The 21,283-nt window shown below is 38.8% G+C and overlaps 1 protein-coding gene across 5 annotated transcripts in view; it reads left to right on the plus strand.

Annotated features, from left to right (window-relative positions):
* The window catches only part of poc5 (POC5 centriolar protein homolog (Chlamydomonas)), a 43,378-nt gene that overhangs the window by 1,025 nt on the left and 21,070 nt on the right, over positions 1-21,283 (plus strand). The window contains exons 2-11 of one of the 5 annotated variants that reach the window (XM_057831264.1): positions 1,844-1,900; positions 2,408-2,510; positions 2,612-2,741; positions 2,821-2,862; positions 2,991-3,163; positions 10,702-10,878; positions 11,016-11,120; positions 12,461-12,640; positions 15,156-15,342; positions 17,805-17,920. In XM_057831264.1, coding sequence (XP_057687247.1) covers positions 2,427-2,510; positions 2,612-2,741; positions 2,821-2,862; positions 2,991-3,163; positions 10,702-10,878; positions 11,016-11,120; positions 12,461-12,640; positions 15,156-15,342; positions 17,805-17,920 — 1,194 coding nt within the window. In that variant the 5' untranslated portion in view covers positions 1,844-1,900; positions 2,408-2,426. Of the gene's footprint in view, positions 1-1,843; positions 1,901-2,393; positions 2,511-2,611; positions 2,742-2,820; positions 2,863-2,990; positions 3,164-10,701; positions 10,879-11,015; positions 11,121-12,460; positions 12,641-15,155; positions 15,343-17,804; positions 17,921-21,283 lie in introns of all 5 variants that reach the window. The other 4 variants (XM_057831267.1, XM_057831266.1, XM_057831263.1 and 1 more) reach the window with 4 other exon arrangements.

Here is a 21,283-nt window from a genome sequence, read left to right on the forward strand (position 1 = left end):
ATCATCAATGACATTGATTGATTGAATGTGATTGACTCAAATTATATTTATTTGAAAAAAAAAAAAATGCTTTAAGTCAAAACTGTTCTTGTCTTTGTTACCTTTATTATAATAATGTTTATGTCATCATGAAAATTCTGGTTCTGTCAAAGGCAAATCTATGCGGAATCAACCACTAGTATTTTTGACTTACAGGTGTTCAAAAACTAAGGTTAATATACATTGAAAAATTATATATATATTATCGGTTATCGTGTCGGCATCGGCCTTGAAGAGCAGGAAGTTATTGATATCGGTTTCAAAAAATGGATATCGTGCATCCCTAAACTTAACCAATACATATGAAAGTTAGTATAAGGTGATACAGTGTTCGATTCAAACCTTTGTTTTCAAAGCTTACAAACGAAACATTTTTGAAAACTTCCAGAATAAATGTCTGGATTTTATTTGCAAATTTAAATTGCAATATTTGAACATAAATGAAATTATATGAACATACACAATAAATACAAATGTGCTAATCATCTCTTAACTATCCAGGAATGCAAAAAATAAACATTTGCCTCAAGGCCACATAACATTGTGTCTAAATAAAGAAATTAAATATGACTGAAAAAACTTCTTTGTCAGGGGATAACAAAAAGAAATCAAAGTGGAGCCTTCAGGTATAACACAACTGTTTTTTGTTTTTTGTTTTTTTTATCACAAGCACAGCCAAACTCAACAAAAAAGAAAGCTTCTTTGGGTTGCTTTAAGACCACATAAGTGAAATCAAATTGAAAATTGGGGGAATAGGGGGTAAACCTCGGTTCACTACATTTCTCACAGTTTAATTTACGTTAGCAGTAGAAAACACATACAGGAGGACACTTCTCTCAAAGCAGCTTCCTACTCAAGTTTTGCTACTCAAGATTAGCAAAGTCACACAGTTTAATGTGATGCTAACTCTGATGCAGGTTGGACTTGCAGTAGCAAAATTAGTGGTGTGTTCCCCACCTCCTCAACATTGACGTCAAACAGATTAGTTCTGTTGTAAGAGCAAATTTTTTCCAGCTCTGTCTCTTGGCCAAAGTGAAGCCTTTTCCTAGTCGCCACGACCATGAAAAAGCACTTCACAGTTTTATAAGCTCAAGACTGGACTACTGCAATGCACTTTATGTTGGTCTCCCCAAGTCCTCAATTTCTCGTATGCAACTTGTTCAAAATGCTGCTGCTCGATTTTTAACAGGTACACCTAGACGTGAGCATATTACCCCCGTGCTATCATCACTCCACTGGCTTCCAGTCCATTTTAGAATCGATTTCAAACTTTTACTGTTTGTTTTTAATTCTATTAACGGCCAGGCTCCTTCTCATTTATCAGAAATTTTAACCTTCCGTAACTCTGGCAGGACTGTTCGTTCTACCGGCCAGCTTCTTTTACATGTTCTGAGGTCAAAACTTAAACAGTGGGTGACCGATCTTTTGCAGTTGCTGCCCCCAGGTTGTGGAATAGCCTGCCCCCTGAAATCCGCACCAAACCAATCTAGGTCTTTTTAAGTCTTCGTTAAAAACACACCTTTTTAGACCCGCCTTTTCCCCAGATTAAGGTAGCCTGGTTATATTGCTTAAGGGTTTTTAATGTTTTCCGATTTTAACTGTTTTATTGTTTTATTTGCTGTCTGACTTTGATCACAATGCGCTGTTTTTGTTTCATTTTTTCTTAACGTCATCGTATAATATTTTCCTGCCTTTTATTTATCTTGAGCAATGTTTTTGTTGTAAAGCCCTTTGAGGGCCTTTCGGGTTTTGTAAAGGGCTATTTAAAAAAAATTTGATTGATTGATTTTTACATTACTTACAGTGGCTGCTGCTGGCCGAAAAAAACTTCTTAGATCCCTCTTCGAAGGTGGCAGAGCAGGTGACATGTTGTCGGCATGTTGTATTTCAGGGCTATGAGTGGATGTGTGTGTGTGTGGGGGGGGGGGCTCAAGTCATCAGCTAATCAAACGTGTATCTGAGGGGTAAAAAAGTGGACGGGCACATTCATTAAGTGAAAAGGGGTAAATTTAAGTCTGAACATAATGAAAATAAATCACTTGGTAATTATAAGGTGAACTCTATCCTTACAACACATGGGTAGACAATCTAAATTACTTACATAACTGAAGTAAAAATGCAAATAAGGTTGCTTAAAAGTTGATGTGGACAATTTGACCATCCTGAAAAGTTGGTAGTGTTATGTCCCTACCGTCCCTATGCAAACTTATGCCCTTGATTGACATAGACACTGTGATTTGCAGTATTGTATGTAGTTTAAAAAAGAGGTATTGGAGACTTTGAACTTTTTTCTTTAATCTGTATAAAAGTGAAGTTTTATTTTTGATATTGACTCACCTGTATTGCTGATGTAGCCATCTTCTTCCAGCAGCTATATTCCTGTTTAGATGTCTTCAGATGAAGAGGCCAGTGTCCCAGTGTTGCCTCCAGACTCAACATATCGCAGCAACTCTCCTTCCACTGAGCTTCAGGTGAATAAACTGCACTTAGTTACAAGGTGTTTCAGGACAGGCGACCTTGCATATTCAGTATGTAAAATTAAACTGCTGTCCTCTGTTCTGCGGTTGAAAAGGATGAGTATGAGGACCTCCTCCAAAGTGCTGTGGCTTCTCCAAGATTTGATGCTGCCTCTGCTGCTCGCCTCAGGGGGATCGGCGCATCTTCTGATGAACAGAGTTCCCGTAGAGATTCACAAATAGCAGGTATGTCAGGCTTAGTTTCACCAAACATACTCATTTTATTTATCTGTTTTCACCTGATGCATCTCTATACTTTTAACAGACCCTGATGTTGAAGGCTCTTCATATTTAAGAACCCATCATGGTAATTTAGTCTAAAGTCCAACACTGTTATGTCTGGAACTTCAAGAAATAGCACGGTACTTTTACCTATTTTGAAAAGTTTCTCTGATTGACTTTTTTGTTTTGTTTTGGTGGCTGGGGGACTGTCAGAGAAGGCCAGACATTCGACTAGTAGAGGTTTGGGAAGCACAGACAGGTTGCAGGATGCATCTGAGAGGGGGCAGCAAAGCAAACAAGTTGTCACTGAAACGGAGCTTTTCATCTCGGAGGATCATATTGGCAAGATTGAGAACATTCTGGACACATGGAATCAAAAATTGAAGGTCAGTTTTGGGATGTGGTTTATTCATTTCTTCCCATATTTGTTCCTGACATTGCTATTGGTCGTGTGGAGTACAATGTTCAGCACTTTTTACTGGAGTCTTCATAGTCAAATAGTCTGTTTTTCTTCAAAGATATTTTCCCCCAAATCAATTTTGTTAATTGAATTTGAACTTTAAATGTTTGCCTTCATAAAGCCTTTGATAACTGTACAGGCAGTGTTTACAACATTTAATAACGGGAAGAGTAGATAACAAAGTAGACCTACTCCCACTTAAAGATACATGCCATTATGAAGGTGGAACAGGAATGTACGGGTTATTTAGATTAACATTTATTTGATAAAGTAAATAAATAAAAAAATAAATAAATTCTTATTAGAGAGACATACAGTGCCTTGCAAAAGTATTCGGCCCACTTGAACTTTGCAACCTTTCGCCACATTTCAGGCTTCAAACATAAAGATATAAAATTTTAATTTTTTGTCAAGAATCAACAACAAGTGGGACACAATCGTGAAGTGGAACAAAATTTATTGGATAATTTAAACTTTTTTAACAAATAAAAAACTGAAAAGTGGGGCGTGCAATATTATTCGGCCCCCTTGCGTTAATACTTTGTAGCGCCACCTTTTGCTCCAATTACAGCTGCAAGTCGCTTGGGGTGTGTTTCTATCAGTTTTGCACATCAGGAGACTGACATTCTTGCCCATTCTTCCTTGCAAAACAACTCGAGCTCAGTGAGGTTGGATGGAGAGTGTTTGTGAACAGCTGTCTTCAGCTCTTTCCACAGATTCTCGATTGGATTCAGGTCTGGACTTTGACTTGGCCATTCTAACACCTGGATACGTTTATTTTTGAAACATTCCATTGTAGATTTGGCTTTATGTTTTGGATCATTGTCCTGTTGGAAGATAAATCTCCGTCCCAGTCTCAGGTCTTGTGCAGATACCAACAGGTTTTCTTCCAGAATGTTCCTGTATTTGGCTGCATCCATCTTCCCGTCAATTTTGACCATCTTCCCTGTCCCTGCTGAAGAAAAGCAGGCCCAAACCATGATGCTGCCACCACCATGTTTGACAGTGGGGATGGTGTGTTCAGGGTGATGAGCTGTGTTGCTTTTACGCCAAACATATCGTTTTGCATTGTGGCCAAAAAGTTCAATTTTGGTTTCATCTGACCAGAGCACCTTCTTCCACATGTTTGGTGTGTCTCCCAGGTGGCTTGTGGCAAACTTTAAACGAGACTTTTTATGGATTTGTGCAGTGTACGACTGATTGTTGTCCTATGGACAGACTCTCCCACCTCAGCTGTAGATCTCTGCAGTTCATCCAGAGAGATCATGGGCCTCTTGGCTGCATCTCTGATCAGTTTTCTCCTTGTTTGAGAAGAAAGTTTGGAAGGACGGCCGGGTCTTGGTAGATTTGCAGTGGTCTGATGCTCCTTCCATTTCAATATGATGGCTTGCACAGTGCTCCTTGAGATGTTTAAAGCTTGGGAAATCTTTTTGTATCCCAATCCGGCTTTAAACTTCTCCACAACAGTATCTCGGACCTGCCTGGTGTGTTCCTTGGTTTTCATAATGCTCTCTGCACTTTAAACAGAACCCTGAGACTATCACAGAGCAGGTGCATTTATACGGAGACTTGATTACACACAGTTGGATTCTATTTATCATCATCGGTCATTTAGGACAACATTGGATCATTCAGAGATCCTCACTGAACTTCTGGAGTGAGTTTGCTGCACTGAAAGTAAAGGGGCCGAATAATATTGCACGCCCCACTTTTCAGTTTTTTATTTGTTAAAAAAGTTTAAATTATCCAATAAATGTTGTTCCACTTCACGATTGTGTCCCACTTCTTGTTGATTCTTGACAAAAAAATTAAATTCCATATCTTTATGTTTGAAGCCTGAAATGTGGCGAAAGGTTGCAAGATTCAAGGGGGCCGAATACTTTTGCAAGGCACTGTATGTACTGTATTGTGTTAGATAGGCACTGACAGAACATGCAAACTCCACACTGAACCAAGTTAATTTCAAATTCTAAATTGTACAACCAGTGGCAGACTTGGCAATTTTGGGGCCTAAGGCGAACATATTCAGGGGCCCTCTTCATGGGTCAGGGGTTAAAAAGGTGAGAAGGGTGTGGTGGAAATACGTTCCGGTACACTAGGGCTGTCCTAAACGACAAATTTTCTCCTGATTAGTCAGCCGACTACTTTTATGATTAGTCGACTAATCTAATAATTTTCTTTTTTTTTACCAATTTAGCAATTAAATTTTTGTTGACGCTTATTAATTCACAAAACCATTTTGGAACACTTAAATTCTTTATTAAAATACAAATAATCATGTAAATAACAATAATTAATCACAAATAAACAATGAGGTTGAATGTTGATAGCATTTACTAGTGCAAAAGAATGGAAAGTAAACAGATTCAGAACACTGACTTTGCCTTTTCAACATTATTCAAAACAATTCTTAAATTCTAGCATTATTATTATAGTATACTACTATATATAATAGTAGTATAATAATTATAATTATTCATTGCCAATCATATTTGTCATAAAGAGCGTCATTTGAAAGCTATTCTTAGTGTACAATCTGTATTCTGTCGTATTTCCTCTACATATTATAATATTAATTTTGAAGTATGTGGGATTAACTCCAGAAATCGTTATTTAAATGACGAACATGACGTGCTTTTATTTTGAAATGTTCACCGGAGGTACGTTCGCTAAACCGCTAACTGAAAGCTTTACACTCCATAAAAAAATCATTCTTCATCATTGCTTGTGGTGTCACTAATAGATTTTTTGGGGAAAATTCGTTAGCAAATGCTGTTAACAAGCTGTTGGGTGTTATTGTATGACTGATTGGAACTGTACTGCATTGTTTCGCCACAGGGTGTGCAGTCATGTATTTTATGTTCAGTGTGAAGAAGAAGAAAGTTGAAAGAGGCATTAGCGGCCTGTTCTTAACTTCTCCCTCACTGCACTTTGGTTCTCATTGAGAGCACTTTCGCTCATGTTTTCGAAATAAACGATAGCCGACGTGCATAGTAGCAAGTGAGCTGTAAAAATAGCGAGCTTAGTGGCATGAAAAACGCAGGAGAGCTATGTGAAGCTAACGAACAGCTAAGCGGAGCTAAACGGAGCTAAGCGGCGGTAAATGAAGCTAAGCGACTGGTACTCAGTCCGTCGTCGTGGAACAGTCCATTGTAGTGCGTGTGTGGGGGGGGGGGGGGATAATATAAATGCAGCATTCAAATGGCTTTTTTTGTTTGTTTTGTTATTTGTTTGTTTGGTATACTGACATGATTATACACGACGAATAGTTGGGGGTGCTGCTGGCTCCGGTGGCCCAAGCCCTTGCTCGTTGGAGCAAGGCCAGCTGTTTGGGGGCCCCCTACTGGTTGGGGGCCTAAGGCGATCGCCTACTTCACCTGAATAGTAGATCCGCCTATGTGTACAACTATACCACTTTGGAGCTATACTTTATATTTGGGGTTTGGCCTGTGAACCCTCTTGTGGTGTGCCCCGTATAAATAACAAATGTCTAAGTCATATTGTGGATTGATTTATTTCATGGTTTATGCGGGTCATTAAAAAGTATTAAAAGTCATTAAAGCAACACTAGGTAACTTTTCAACCTTAAAAAAATATTTTCATAACATTTGTGTTATGTCGACTGACAACTAGTTGAATGACACCTCTTTTATGTCTTGAGAGGTCTATCGCTTTCACAGGCACTAATTTACTTGAGCCCCCCGCCCCCACTCACACACACACACAAAACCAGCGCTAACGAGTTTGGGTGGGGTGGGGCGGTTAAGCCACACTAAAGCCTGAGTTAAGGCCGAGTTATGCTTCCGCATTAGACCTGCGCCGTCAAGGAAGACCCGATTTACGACCCTACGCCGTAGCCTCCCTGGCTCCTTCCTTTTTTTCTGACTTCGCGTCAACGTGTGTGACGTGGTGGAAATGGACTGTGATTGGTCAGCTCAGACTGTTGTTTCCGGTTCAGCGTGAAATCACCGGCATTGACAAACATGATTTTTTCTACACGCAAAAATGGACCAAGCCGACGAGAGTATCAACGAGGAGCAAGTACGACAACTTCTACAATGTCTCGTCAAGACATTATGAAGATTGCCAAATGGCAAGCAATTCGTGGGAGGAGATTGCTAAAAATACGGGGCTGGAGGTCAGCCAGCGATTGAATAAAAAATGGAAGAACCACGAGACAAGTATGTGTGTGTTCAGAATCGAGTGGCCTCACAAAGCGGTGACCCAGTCGGCCAAAAACTGCCAGCTTTTTATCACTTTGTCGTATTTTTTTGTTGGTGCACTTCATCATTTATTGTGTACATATGTTTGCTGTGAGTCTGTGACTTATTTACATGTCACAAGTCAAGTATATGAAGAATAAAGCACAGGTTTGGTGTCAAAAGAGTTGTTTTGATGTTTTAATTTTCAACAACAGACAGTTCACACACGATACATCATGACTGATTGAGAGTGCCTCGGTGCTTTTATGATAACGTTAACATCAAGGCTTCCAACGCAGTTTGGGAATTTCCATAGACACCAAAAATCTGCTATAGCTTCCCACTGGCTGGTTGTAGGACACTGCAAACAAATCGGGCTGGAGGGCTTTGCAGACCTCGGTCAAAACGCTTGACGCAGTGCTCGACGCCAGTTTGAAGCTAGCCACCACAGCTAGCTGGTATGCGGCATCAAAAGTTGGACAGACCGGCTCGAAACTGTGTTCTGTGTCGCCTGCTTTTCAACATTTGTATGATCAACATTTATTCAATGTTGATGAGCTGAAGATCCACATTCAAGCGTTCCATCCTGCATTGTTTGTTTTTTCTCCATTAAACTAGACAAGAGGAAGTCAACAAGCATGCCCCAAAACCGTACAAACTAGGGCTGTCAAAATTATCGCGTTAACGGGCGGTAATTAATTTTTAAAATTAATCTCGTTAAAATATTTGACGCAATTAACGCACATGCCCCGCTCAAACAGATTAAAATGACAGTACAGTGTAATGCCCGCTTGTTACTTGTTTTTTGGTGTTTGGCGTCCTCTGCTGGCACTTGGGTCCAACTGATTTTATGGGTTAGTACCATGAGTGAGCATGGTGTAATTATTGACATCAACAATGGCGAGCTACTAGTTTATTTTTTGATTGAAAATTTTACAAATTTTAATAAAATGAAAACATTAAGAGGGGTTTTAATATTAAATTTCTATAGCTTGTACTAACATTTATCTTTTAAGAACGACAGGTCTTTCTTTCCATGGATCACTTTAGGAGAATGTCAATAATGTTAATGCCATCTTGTTGATTTATTGTTATAATAAACAAATACAGTACTTATATACTGTATATTGAATGTATATATCCGTCTTTCCATTCCAACAATAATTTACAGAAAAATATGGCATAATTTATACATGGTTTGAATTGCGATTAATTACGATTAATTAATTTTTAAGCTGTAATTAACTCGATTAAAAATTTTAATCGTTTGACAGCCCTAGTACAAACATAACGCCACACCCCTCTAGTGGCTTGGCGGTGAAATACAGATCAACGCGTCACCTGGCCGGAGAACCGTCGAATGACGCCGTAGTCGCTGCGCGGTCACCGCAACGCGGGAGCATAACTCAGGCTTTACGCTTCTACGTTGCGGTGACTGCGAAGCGACTATGGCGTCAATGAGCATTCGATAGTTCTGCGGCAAGGGAACGCGTTCTTCTGTAATTCACCGCCAAGCAACTAGAGGGGTGTGGCGTTGTGTTTGTAGGGTTTTGGGGGACTGTTGTCGACTTCCTCTAGTTTTCTTCTGGTTACACAGTGCCAACGGAGAAACTTCTAGCCTCGGGTGGAAGCCAGAAAGCTGTGGCGGCTAGCTTCAAACTGGCGTCGAGCACTGTGTCCAGCGTTTCGTCCGACGTCTGCAAAGAATTTTGAACGGCCTTCTAGCCCAATTTTTTTGCTCTGTGCTACAACCAGCCATAGCAGATTTCTAGAGGCTATGGAAATTCCTAAACTGCGTTGGAAGCCTCAATGGTAAACACGTTATTATAAAAGCACCGTGGCATTCTCAATCAGTGATGATGTATCAAGTGTGTAAACTGTCTCTTGTTGAAAATTAAACATCAAAACAACTGTTTTGACACCAATCCTGTGCTTTATTCTTCATATACTTGAAGTGTGACATGTAAATAAGTCAGACTCACAGCAAACATATGCACACACTCAATGAGGAAGTGCACCAACCAAAAATATGACATAAAGTGATAAAAAGCTGGCAGTTTTTGGCCGACTGGGTCACCGCTTCGTGAGGCCACTCGATTCCCAACACACACATACTTGTCTCAGTGGTTCTTTCATTTTTTTTATGCAATAGCAGACCTTGCCATTTGGCAATCTTTATAATGTCTTGACGAGACTTGCTCTTCTATGATACTTCGGTCTGCTTGGTCCATTTTTGCGTGCAGTTAGCGAAACAATGTTTGAAAACAGTCTGAGCGGACCAATCACAGTCCATTTGCGCCACGTCACCATGCGCTGACGCTGCACAAGTCAAGATTTTCTTGACGTGCACGACAGCTGAGGGTCGTAAATCGGGTCTGCCTTGACGGTGCAGGTCTGCTGCAGAAGCTTAACACGGTTGCTAACCGTCATATACTATTGTTTAGCCACAAATGGATTTATTACTTTTCATCCTTCACACAGCCACTGGAAACAGAAATGTTGTCTAATCCATCTTCAGGCGACCATCATGATAATACGAGACTATGCAGGTGTGCGCTGGTCCTCAAGGGAAACGCAGCGCTGGTCCTCATGGGAAACAGTCTTCCTTAAGGCAAAACACGATCACTTTTGCCCACCGGCGCCGCTAAAATCTACCAAAACTGCAAAGATACCAAGTGTTGCTTTCAATGGATTTTGTCCAAATTCAGGCCTTAAAAGCCCTTAAACAAAATGTAAAATGGTTGGTAAAATAAACTTTTTTTTTTTTTTACATAGAGTTGTCTGATATAAATCAGTTAGCCGGTAATATTGACATGGGTTTTGAGCCAATATGAATGTTGCCTTCAAAGTGAATGAATGATAAGCGCACATAGATAGCTAATCCGAGCAAAACGACCGGAAGTACCATGTCCACCGTTGCTGAGGTGTGACGCACACAGCCAACAGCAGCTAATGTTACTGTTTACACTGACTAACGCTGGGCTGCTATAGGTGGGCAAACACCCCAGTAATGGCGGCCAACCACTAGAGGGCGATGTACACAAATCTTTACTTGGTTTAGTTACTAGAGTAGACAGGCATTTTGATGTGTCAAGCGGCACAGGCCAGATTGCAGTCGTTAACAAATTCTTTATTATGTCTCTGCGGCCCACTAGCAAATGCGCCAGGGACCGGGACCGGTCCCCGGCCCAATGATTGAAGATCCCTGGTTTACATCATTGGTACCGATGATAATACTTATCTCACCTTCTCTGTCAATCAGACCAATATTCTGAGAGAGTTGAGGAAGTGGAGGGTGGCCTTTATAGAGCAACACAGGCGAGAGTTGCAGAAGGAAAGAGAGTTTTTTATATCCCAGACTGAGGCCTTTAAGTCGAAGATCGACAACCTGAAGGACCTGCTGAAAGCCTCTGAGAATTCTAACAGGAAAAAGGATGAGGTGACCAAACTGAACTTTGTTTATAAGCGTCACCATTGTGTACTATTTTCTTCAAAGCTTGTGTTTGTTTAGTTATTATACGAAAAGGATGAACAACGCATATCTGGGCTGATTATTTGTCATGTCCCCTCTTTCAGATGATTAGTAATCTATCTGCGGTGATGGACAGACAAAGACAAAAAATTGACAAGATGAGGACCTTCACGCACTGGAGAATTCAATACATTGAGGCTAAAGAAGACGTAAATGCCTTATTTTATATTGCCAAGTGATTTGTTTGTGCACAACACAACACCCACCGGACCACATATTTTTTCGTGTACAAATAACATTTATTTGAAAATGTTAATATTGCCAGCGATTGAAACTGCTTTCTTCTCTTTAGAACCATTCATATTCACGCCCTTTTGTTGAGTTGAAGCTAATAGCTTCTTAATGAAAGACAATTACAGCCCTGTCCAGCGCAATCTGACTTAATGTGTGTCTTCTATGTGGAAATGACACATGAAACTGACAAAACTATTGCCAAAAAGTAGTAATTAGAATTATTATTCACCATTTTCTTTGTTTTGCAATTTAAATATATCTCCAAACATAGACTTCACCATCAGTTCATGAGTCGGCTCCTACAGACATTGTGCCATGGCTTCCCTAAGGGGGCTGGGCCAGGCAGAGTGTCGTGCCAGCTTTCACTGCGATAAACTCAAACACGCTGCGTTTGCGGTTTCAGTTAGAAACAGGATGAATGTTTTAGTGCATGCAAGCAGGCAGGAGTGTCCCAAGAGTGATTTGGTCAAGGATTCAAAGTAATTATTGTCCAAAATAGCACCATGCATGCACTTTGAAATGTTGTGAAAAAAATGAAATGAATGGGGAAAAATTGCGTACCTTTAACTTGAAATATTTATGCAAAATGAATGATAATTGCCCGTTTTTTTGCTTTGCTTTTGCTGAATCTAGACTGTTTTACGTTCATATCTATAGAAATTCTGGGATTTACGCATTTACAGTGCCTTGCAAAAGTATTCGGCCCCCTTGAATCTTGCAACCTTTTGCCACATTTCAGGCTTCAAACATAAACATATGAAATTTAATTTTTTTGTCAAGAATCAACAACAAGTGGGACACAATCGTGAAGTGGAACAACATTTGTTGGATAATTTAAACTTTTTTAACAAATAAAAAACTGAAAAGTGGGGCGTGCAATATTATTCGGCCCCTTTACTTTCAGTGCAGCAAACTTACTCCGGAAGTTCAGTGAGGATCTCTGAATGATCCAATGTTGTCCTAAATGACCGATGATGATAAATAGAATCCAAATGTGTGTAATCAAGTCTCCGTATAAATGCACCTGCTCTGTGATAGTCTCAGGTTTCTGTTTAAAGTGCAGAGAGCATTATGAAAACCAAGGAAGTTTAAGTTTTTGAAAATAGGCCCCGCGACCCGTTTCCCATCAACTGATAGTGAAGTCTATGCTCCAAATTAGGCCAGACTATGGTTGTTAGAGGAAAATTTAAGATGTCAGCCGGAATAAATTGTGGTCATGTTTGTTTGCGGTACTGTATTGTGATTTCTTTTTCAGGCCCAATCTTGCCGGGTAGCACAGCAGCACTTCAATTTGCGTTTGAAGAAGAAGGTGTGGTTAGCATGGTACCACCTCATTAAGAAAGAGTGGAAGGACAGGATGGAAGAGGCATGCCGTAAAAGAGCTGAGGAAGTGTGCACCCACCTTTCAGAAAATTATGAGACGCAGATAAAGGCGGTTGGTATATTACTCAAGAGAATTACTATGCACCAAGCATACCTTTTTTTTTTTTTTTTTTTAAAAAGTTCTTGGGAGTTAAACGCGAAAAACGAGGGATCACAGTACTAACAAAAATTATTTTTGTTATACTGCTATTTACAGTTCACATTATGATCAGAATGATATCATTGAATTATTGTTACAGTCTTACACTCACCAGCCACTTTATCAGTCACATCCGTGATGTACCGTATTTTTCGGACTATAAGTGGCACCTGAGTATAAGTCGCACCAGCCATAAAATGCCCAACGAAGACGAAAAAAACATATGGCGGAAAACACTCAGGTAACTTGAAGTTCCGCTCTGAGACCCCCAATTTGGCCAAATTTCAAAATTGTCTGATATGCATGTGTGATAACTCATTGGAAAACTTAAAATCTCAATTTTCTGGGGGAAGAAAATTTTTGAACAAGAGGGCATTTAAAAAATTGTTGGTTTTTTTTTAAACAGCAAAACCCTACCTGGAGGTGAGAGCACGCGAGAGCAGAATTACAGACGCCATGACTTTAACGCGTGCAAAATTTCCGATTCTTAGATTATTCGCGATTCGGCCGTGGAAGATTCGAGAACGATTCACAAACATCCAAATTCCGATTATTGAATTATACCAGGTAAAGCGGAAATAAAACGCAGTCAGCGCGGTCTTCGGGGCGCAGTGAGGATGGACCGAGAGTAAATATCATGTGCAGCTAATGCCGCTAGGTAAAAAAAAAAAAAAAACAATAATACCTGACTGCAGCCGTCAGCTGCTACAAACAGCGTCCAGTTGCTAGTTGCTACAAACATACGGCTATCGTAGATATCACATATATCTAGACTAGATGTGAATGACAGACTTTCCCGCGCTAGTAAACAGGCGCCATCTTAAAGCAGTAGACTTCTCTAGAAGGCTCTGTCGTAGAGAACCTAATTACTTTTTATCTAAAATACCCCTAAATCGGCAAAATCTTGACTTGAATCCATCTTTACATGATGAAACAGTTTTAAAACTTTCACATGTCGAAAGTAGACATGAGGGAAATTATGGAACAACGGGCGCAATTTTAACAACTGTAACGGTTGATTCACAACATTAAATGAATTGAATGTAGTTTAAAGCTACTGATACAGAATGGGGACTTGAGTATTTTATTTACCGTTTTTAACCGGTAACTTGATACTAAAATAGTAGTTTGGTTTATTAAGCCTGAGATGATTTTTGAACAATTTTGGAACAAATATACAAAACATAAAAAAAATTTTAAAAAAATAAAAAAGGGGTTAGGGGGGCATTAATAATCGATTTATAATCGAATCGGAGTCTCTGAATCGTAATCGTAATCGAATCGTTAGGTGCCGAAAGATTCCCACCTCTAATACTTACCTCGTTTCGATCCAAAAACTCCATGTAGCATGTATAACTGAGTGTCAAGACACAGCTGTGAATGGCCACAGCTGGATTTATTTGAGATTTTATGGGTAAAACACGGTAATATAACAAGGATCACGATGCAGAAATCGCAGACATCAAGGAGTAGTCGAGATTTTCTTTTTCATATATTTAACCTTTTAAACATTTTCTTTTTTCAATTTTTCTTTGTTTGGACCGATTATTTATCATCTAACATATCAGAGAAAATGCGACAGTAACAAAAAAAATACAATTAAGCGATAGTTATGAGGTAGATATCCGTGACTTTTTTACAGACACCATTTTTTTGATTGTGACGTCATTTGTTTAAAAGTTTAAAATATGCGAGTGAATAATTTTTTTAAGTCGTTTTTTTTTTTTTTTTTAAAGAAAATATTACACATCAATTAATGACTCTAAGCTAAAAATGAGACATTTTGAATAAGAAATATAATTACTTTCGTTTTATGGCTGGGTTGAAACAATAGCGGTTGCGCGACGTCTGTAAACGGGGGGTTCCAGGGTAAAACGGACAAATTAAAAATATTTTGGGGGGCTTAAAGCGGCATGAATCTGCTATGGCAGCATATAGACATAATGTTCTATCAAACACAGCAGTTCTTTTTGGCTTAAAATACAGCAGTTTCTTTTAAAGAGGAGTGCAAGAGCATAAACTGCTTTTTCAGTCTTGTCTGTGTTTTCCGCCTAAGAATGTTTGTATCATTTTTGTTCTCCTGCAGAAACCATATCAAAGCAAAAAATATATTTCCCTCAACCATTTTTTCCATTTTCAACCATTTATGAAAATGCTCCAGGGAGCCGCTAGGGCAGCGCTAAAAAGCCGCATGCGTCCCTCACAACATGGGTTGCCGACCCCCGTCCTAAACGATTAATTGGATATCAAAATAGTTGTCGATTAATTTGCTAATCGATTAGTCGTCGATTAATGGACGAATTGTTGCACCTCTAGTTAACAAGCTATTGGACAGGTGTGCTGTTAAAGTGGCCAAAGAGTGTATATCTAGCTAACCTAGTGTGTCATCTTCATAAAGCTGTGACTGTCCATTCTTGTTTTATGTTAGGTGGCTGCAGAGTACAGTGAATCTCTTGAGACTGCGCAAGCAGAGGTCAAGAGACTGCAGCTTGAACGAGACCGTCGAGAAGTGTGTATGAGAAAAGCCTTGATGAGGGGTGTGTGCGCTCTCAACATGGAAACTCTCCACTTGTTCAATACCCCAGATGGAGAACCCCAAGACTCTGATGGCCATGGTATGTATTGACCATTGTACCACTGTACATAGACCACTGTAACATAATACTCAAAAGGGTTTTCCCCCAGAAAACTTGCAAAGCCTGGTGGTAAAGAAGCCCACAGGCGGACCAACATGTTTTGGGGATTGACAATTAATACAAAAAAATGTTAATACAATTTTAACAAACAAACAAAAATACAATTCAAATAATATACAGTAAATTGTTTTCAATAAACTTAAATCCTAGTGAATCTTAAAGCATTCAATTGCTGCTCAGGCACTTTTAAAGTAAAATAAATTAACCTAAATAAAATTGAAAACATGGCCAAGGGGTAAAACAAGGTAACTCGAAGACTGAAGAAAGATTTTGCGCAGTATACTAGGAGTGGGAACCTCAGGGAACCTCACGATACGATACAATTCGCGATACAAGTCTCACGATAACAATTATATCACGATACAGCGATTATCGATGTACTGGTCAGAAATTTGATACATGATATTCTACGATACAACTGTTGAAACGGAAAAAAAAAAAAAAAGATATTTCAAAATCGAAAAAAAATACTGTTTAAGTTATTTATTAAACAGTGACGCCTTGTTTGTGCAACATTGCTGTAAAATATACATCTACTGCAAATTGTGTACCTGCACATATAGGGGAAACACACCACAACCACTGATATCTCTTGGAGAGATCATGATGAATGGCACCCTTAATTTCTTTAAAGTTTTAAATCTTTTAAAAAAAAATAATTAACAGAGCTTTAGGTGTCTGTCAGCAGTTGAGCTTGGAGTAGGGCAATGATAAAATTGGTAGGTCTTTTCTTCATATATGACCTTTGTTGCCAAAAGCATTGGTTTGAGCACTTCCCCAATCTGCTTCACCATTTGAGATGTCGCAATCGGTCAGTCGCATTCTTCCTCACCTTAAAAACAACAAAATAAAACAAAAAATATTAGCTACTTAATAGCTTTTGAGTTTAAATCCTGATTTTTTGTGTGTTTGTGTTGGAAGTATTGAGTAGATTAAAAAAATATGAATTAAATGTATAGAAATTAAAAATGCAATAATTACCTATTTTTAATACGTAGGCTACATTAATTATCATGCACATCCCCTTATATATCTTGGAAGCTATTCAAACCATTTTTATAGCTTATTGTATCAAAATAGTAGTGATAACAGTTTGTGTAGTAAACTAGATGGAAAGTGGTACGCAAATAAATCAACAAATTCATGGAGGCTTGTTCGATATTCCTTTTCATCGAATTTAGGGTCCTGGTTTATTTTATATCATTCAACACCAAATGTCATCAAAATAATACGTGTAAATTAAAAAGTCAATTACATTGCAAAACTTTCTTACCTCAAGTGATGAAAGCGAAGCAGCAAAGAACTTTCTTGTTGGTGTAAAATCTAAAGTGTGTCCACATGTGTGATTTGTAGCAATATTTTCTCACTTTTTCCTCCACCGTTCTCACGGAGCTTTTTAATTTTTTTTCAACCCACTTGGACCTTCGTCTCTTCTTCTCTAGACGACTTATGTGCACTTTACCTTCACCGCCACTCATGAGCGCCCCGAGTGGGCCGCCAAGGAATTGCTCAATAAACATAGAGCAGTTCACAACTTTCATACTCCATTGTATGGCCAATATGTCAAATAAAAGTATCGATACTTGGCGGGAGCATATCGATAACCAATCGGGTTGCAAAATATCGCGATATATTGCTGTATCGAGATATTGTCACATTCTTACTGTATACGCTTCAACTTTTTCCACACATGGCGCAGGTTAGATCAGTGCTAGCAATGTAATTACATAACTGTCATTTAAAAATGTGTATCTACTTAAACGGAGGTCTCACCTATTTTTTAGGCATATGATGTCATTTTACACATAACCGGAGTTTAGGGGGGGGCCCTAACCCTAAACCCACAATATTATTCCAATTCGCTATTACGTCACTTACGTCGTAAAGCTACTATGTAGTTGGGAGCTATAACTAGGTGTTGGTAGCTTATAAATCATTCTATTGATAATGACTTGATGTAGATGAGCCAAAATATGAAGGATTTCCAGAGGCAAAGCGCTACGTAAAGTAAGTTGCAGTTTATTCAGATACATTAGCTTAAAGAAAAAATATGAACTGTTACTACGAGAAAAAAGACAAATTTGTTACTACAGGAAAAGTCGTACAAATACGTAGCGGTAATGTTGTGCCTCTGTTAAAATCCAAAATATTGAAAGCATCATGTTGAATTGTGCATTGAATAAGTACAGTAACATTAAATATGAACTTTTTTTCATTTCCCTCATGAAAAAAAAAAGTAAAATGTAACTTCCAATTAAGCATTGGTTGACATTTGTATGCTGTGGCAGTGTTGTCCGCAGCTGCTGAATGCACATTGATAAAACGTATTTCCGTTTAATTCCTGCATTGCAATATTGTAAGTCCAATATCTGCTTTGACAGAAAACAACTCATCGCCTGATGATGATCCCGATGCTGCTGCGTTGGCTTCAACCCAGCCACGTCCACCTCCGTTTGATGGACCAGGCTCTGCTTCACACCATGAAAATGGTGACAGGGTAAGGCAACAGATGTTTTTTAGGAAGTCATACATTTGTCTCAAAATATAGCTAACTATTTGTAAATTAAACAACATTTTTGCCTTTTAGGTTCAATGACTTTCATTGCTATTGACAATGATAGATGTCTAGTCATATGGCTCTTTTCATCCTTCTGCTGTGAATTTAAATTACAGTAGTTTGTCACCAGACCAACATTTGTTTATTCACTGCCAGCCCTCCCACTGGCTCCCAGTTAAAATGGATTGAACATATACTGTCGTCAATAGCAGCTAATGAGTGAAATGATTTCAAATCAAAAGATCTAATCTCTTTCCTAAATCACTAAACTGAAGAAATAAATTCATGTTCAAACTCAATATGCTCACTCGCCACCCTGTGGTCTGGGGTGTGAATTGCAACCTGTCAAAATGACAGATGGACTTCAGTTTTTTCCGGCACTGTTTTAAAAAACCGGTCAACGACGGAAAATGTTCGGTTAATGCGGCCCCTGATTCCAACAATAATTTACAGAAAAATATGGCATATTTTATAGATGGTTTGAATCACGATTAATTACGATTAATTAATTTTTAAGCTGTAATTAACTCGATTAAAAATGTCAATCATTTGACAGCCCTAATATATATATATATAAATATATAAATAAATATATATATATATATATACATATAAATATATATATATAAATATATATACATACATATATATATAGACCCTACCCACGTGACGTCACAACTCCTTCCTCCTGACTGGTGCCGCCCAATTGTCCGTCAACACATCATGTTTACCTGTTACGGTACATTCCTCCTATTTACGATGTGTTTTTCTGCTCGTTAACATTAATAATCAAAATGGTGAAGGCGTGTGTGGCGGTCGGTTGCAATAACAGAGAAGATAGACGGAGAAGACGGAGAGACTTGAAGTTCTACTGGATTCCGAGAGACCCGGAGAGAAGAGAGCGAGATGGGCTGCTGCAATTCGACAAGAAAACTGGGCTCCAAACGATTACCACAGATTATGTAGTAGTCATTTTATATCTGGTAAGATGCATTTAATATATATTTAGAGGGTTTTGGGCTGACAACCACAATTAAGATCATTGCTAGGCTAATCGCCGACAACATACACGTATGTATGTAGTGAGAGTGCTATTGCTAAACCATATAAACATTAAAAGCCCTAACTCCATTGACAAACGACATGAAATACATTAGACTTGACAGTGGATGTTAGCAATAACAAAAGATTTTGAATTGAAAATTTCGTAACTCACCTTTCCAAGCACAAGATAGATTCCTGCCAAATTTTCGTGGACGAGGACCTGTTTCACCCAACCAGCAACGAAGTATTTACAAGCCTCCAAGCTCTTAAAGTTTTTCAAACTTTCGTGAGAATAGGCTGATTTTGTGTGGACAAGATAGTTGTACATATCAGGGTAGCTAGCAGATATCAGGGTAGCTAGCAGATATCAGGGTAGCTAGCAGATGTCAGGCAAATACGGCGGAGACAGCGGGTCGAAAAACATCGATTTAGGCATCAAATATGGATCTGGCGAATGGATGAACTGAAGCTTTTCCACATAACGCCTTTTATGCAACGCATCAAGTGAGTTTACGGCATCCGAAAGCACCGGGTCTTCCATGAAATGCATTATAAATTGCTCGATCAACTGAGACCATTGATAATACAGACACAAAATGACGGACAAGGGGGCGGAACCATACAGCGAGCACGTGATTCTGTGACGTCGGTGGGTAGGGTCTATATATATATACGTATATATAAACCGATTTTTTTTTTTTATTATTAACACGGCCACGTTGTGTTGAAGAAAGGTATGCGGCGATCCGTTGCCGACCATTACGGTACGTGACGTCACCATTTTGTTTCGGAAATGCTTCACTCTGATCGGCCGAATGATTTCGTCTGTGTTAAAGTCTGCTTTTTTCACTCTTCATAAAGCACAGAATTTAGTTTCTTGAAATCATTTGAGTCAACGTTTATTGCAGCTCCGCAACTCGGACCATAACAAACGTAACAACACAGACTTCCTGTGTGTGTCCGTCAATTATATCTGTCCCTCGGGAAACTCAAACCCAAATAAAAATAGTTCTTATTGATACTGTCGTGTCGACAGCGATGAGCTCTCTCGGATTTCTGACTGACGTTCTCATTTTCATTTTACCGTATCAATCCATGGAAGAAACATTTATTCATCATGATGAAACGAGCAAGTTATACAGCAGCCTTTAAAAGAAAAGTCACATCTGTTTTGTTTTCTCCTAGATTCTGGTAAGTTGGAGAAGTCGTCAAATCATATTATTACCGTAAATATTGTCAGTTTATGGTAATGTTTTGAACTACCAATATGCTATGTTTGTGCTGTGTTTCACCAGTCAGTAAAATGACATTTCTGTATCTGTACAGGAGCTCTGTTTTCTTGTATTCTTCTATTTATTGATGCTAAAATTAGGGTGCGCGTTATAAACGGGTACAATAATTTTCGGTATTAAAATTACGGTAATATGTTATAGTACGGTAAAATCATAGACTTCATAATGATATCAACGGGACACTATGCCCCCCAGACACTGCGCCACGCCTTCTGGTAGGGGAAGTCCAACACTCCGCTTCAGTTGGCCGAAGACGGTCGCAGTTATTCTCAACCATATGCAGCGACCCAATGCCAGATTTAGGTTGAAAAAGTACGAAAGCTGTACCGCATACAAACAGAAAGAATTGTCTCAGGAGTGATTTTTTCGAGGATCCAAGGTAATTATTATATTTTTCATACCATGCATGCATTTTGAAACGTTGTGAAAAAAATCAATGGGAGAAATTAACCGCTACGGCAATGGCATCATAATTCTCAATATTTACGTAAAAGAAATGCTAACTACCGGTTCTTTTGCTTTTAACCAAGACTCGAGACTATTTTACGTTCATATTTATAAAGAAATCAGGGATTCAGGCATTTATTTACAAGAAGTTTCAACGTAAAAAGCTCTTTGTGGTGAGAAGGTGGCGCCCCAGTGGCTTAAAGACTAGCAGCACATTCGACATATTTACGCAAAAGAAATGCGAACTGCCCGTTTTTCAACCAAGAATCGAGACTGGTTTACATCCATATCTATAAAGAATTCAGGTTTTTAAGCATTTATTCACAAGAATTTTCAACGTAAAAAGCACTTCGTCTGTGTTTCCACTCGGTCAGCTTTGGCGGAGATAGGTCCCCTATTAATTGGCCCCGCGCCCCGTGTCCCGTCAATATATTATGAAATCTATGATATAATAACAACATTGCATATAGATTTTTTTAAATACCATTGTTTAAAAAAAAATCTAACATCTTAATCAGTT

The sequence above is a fragment of the Corythoichthys intestinalis genome, chromosome 3, assembly GCF_030265065.1.
Source record: "Corythoichthys intestinalis isolate RoL2023-P3 chromosome 3, ASM3026506v1, whole genome shotgun sequence".
NCBI classification, from domain to species: Eukaryota; Metazoa; Chordata; class Actinopteri; order Syngnathiformes; family Syngnathidae; genus Corythoichthys; species Corythoichthys intestinalis.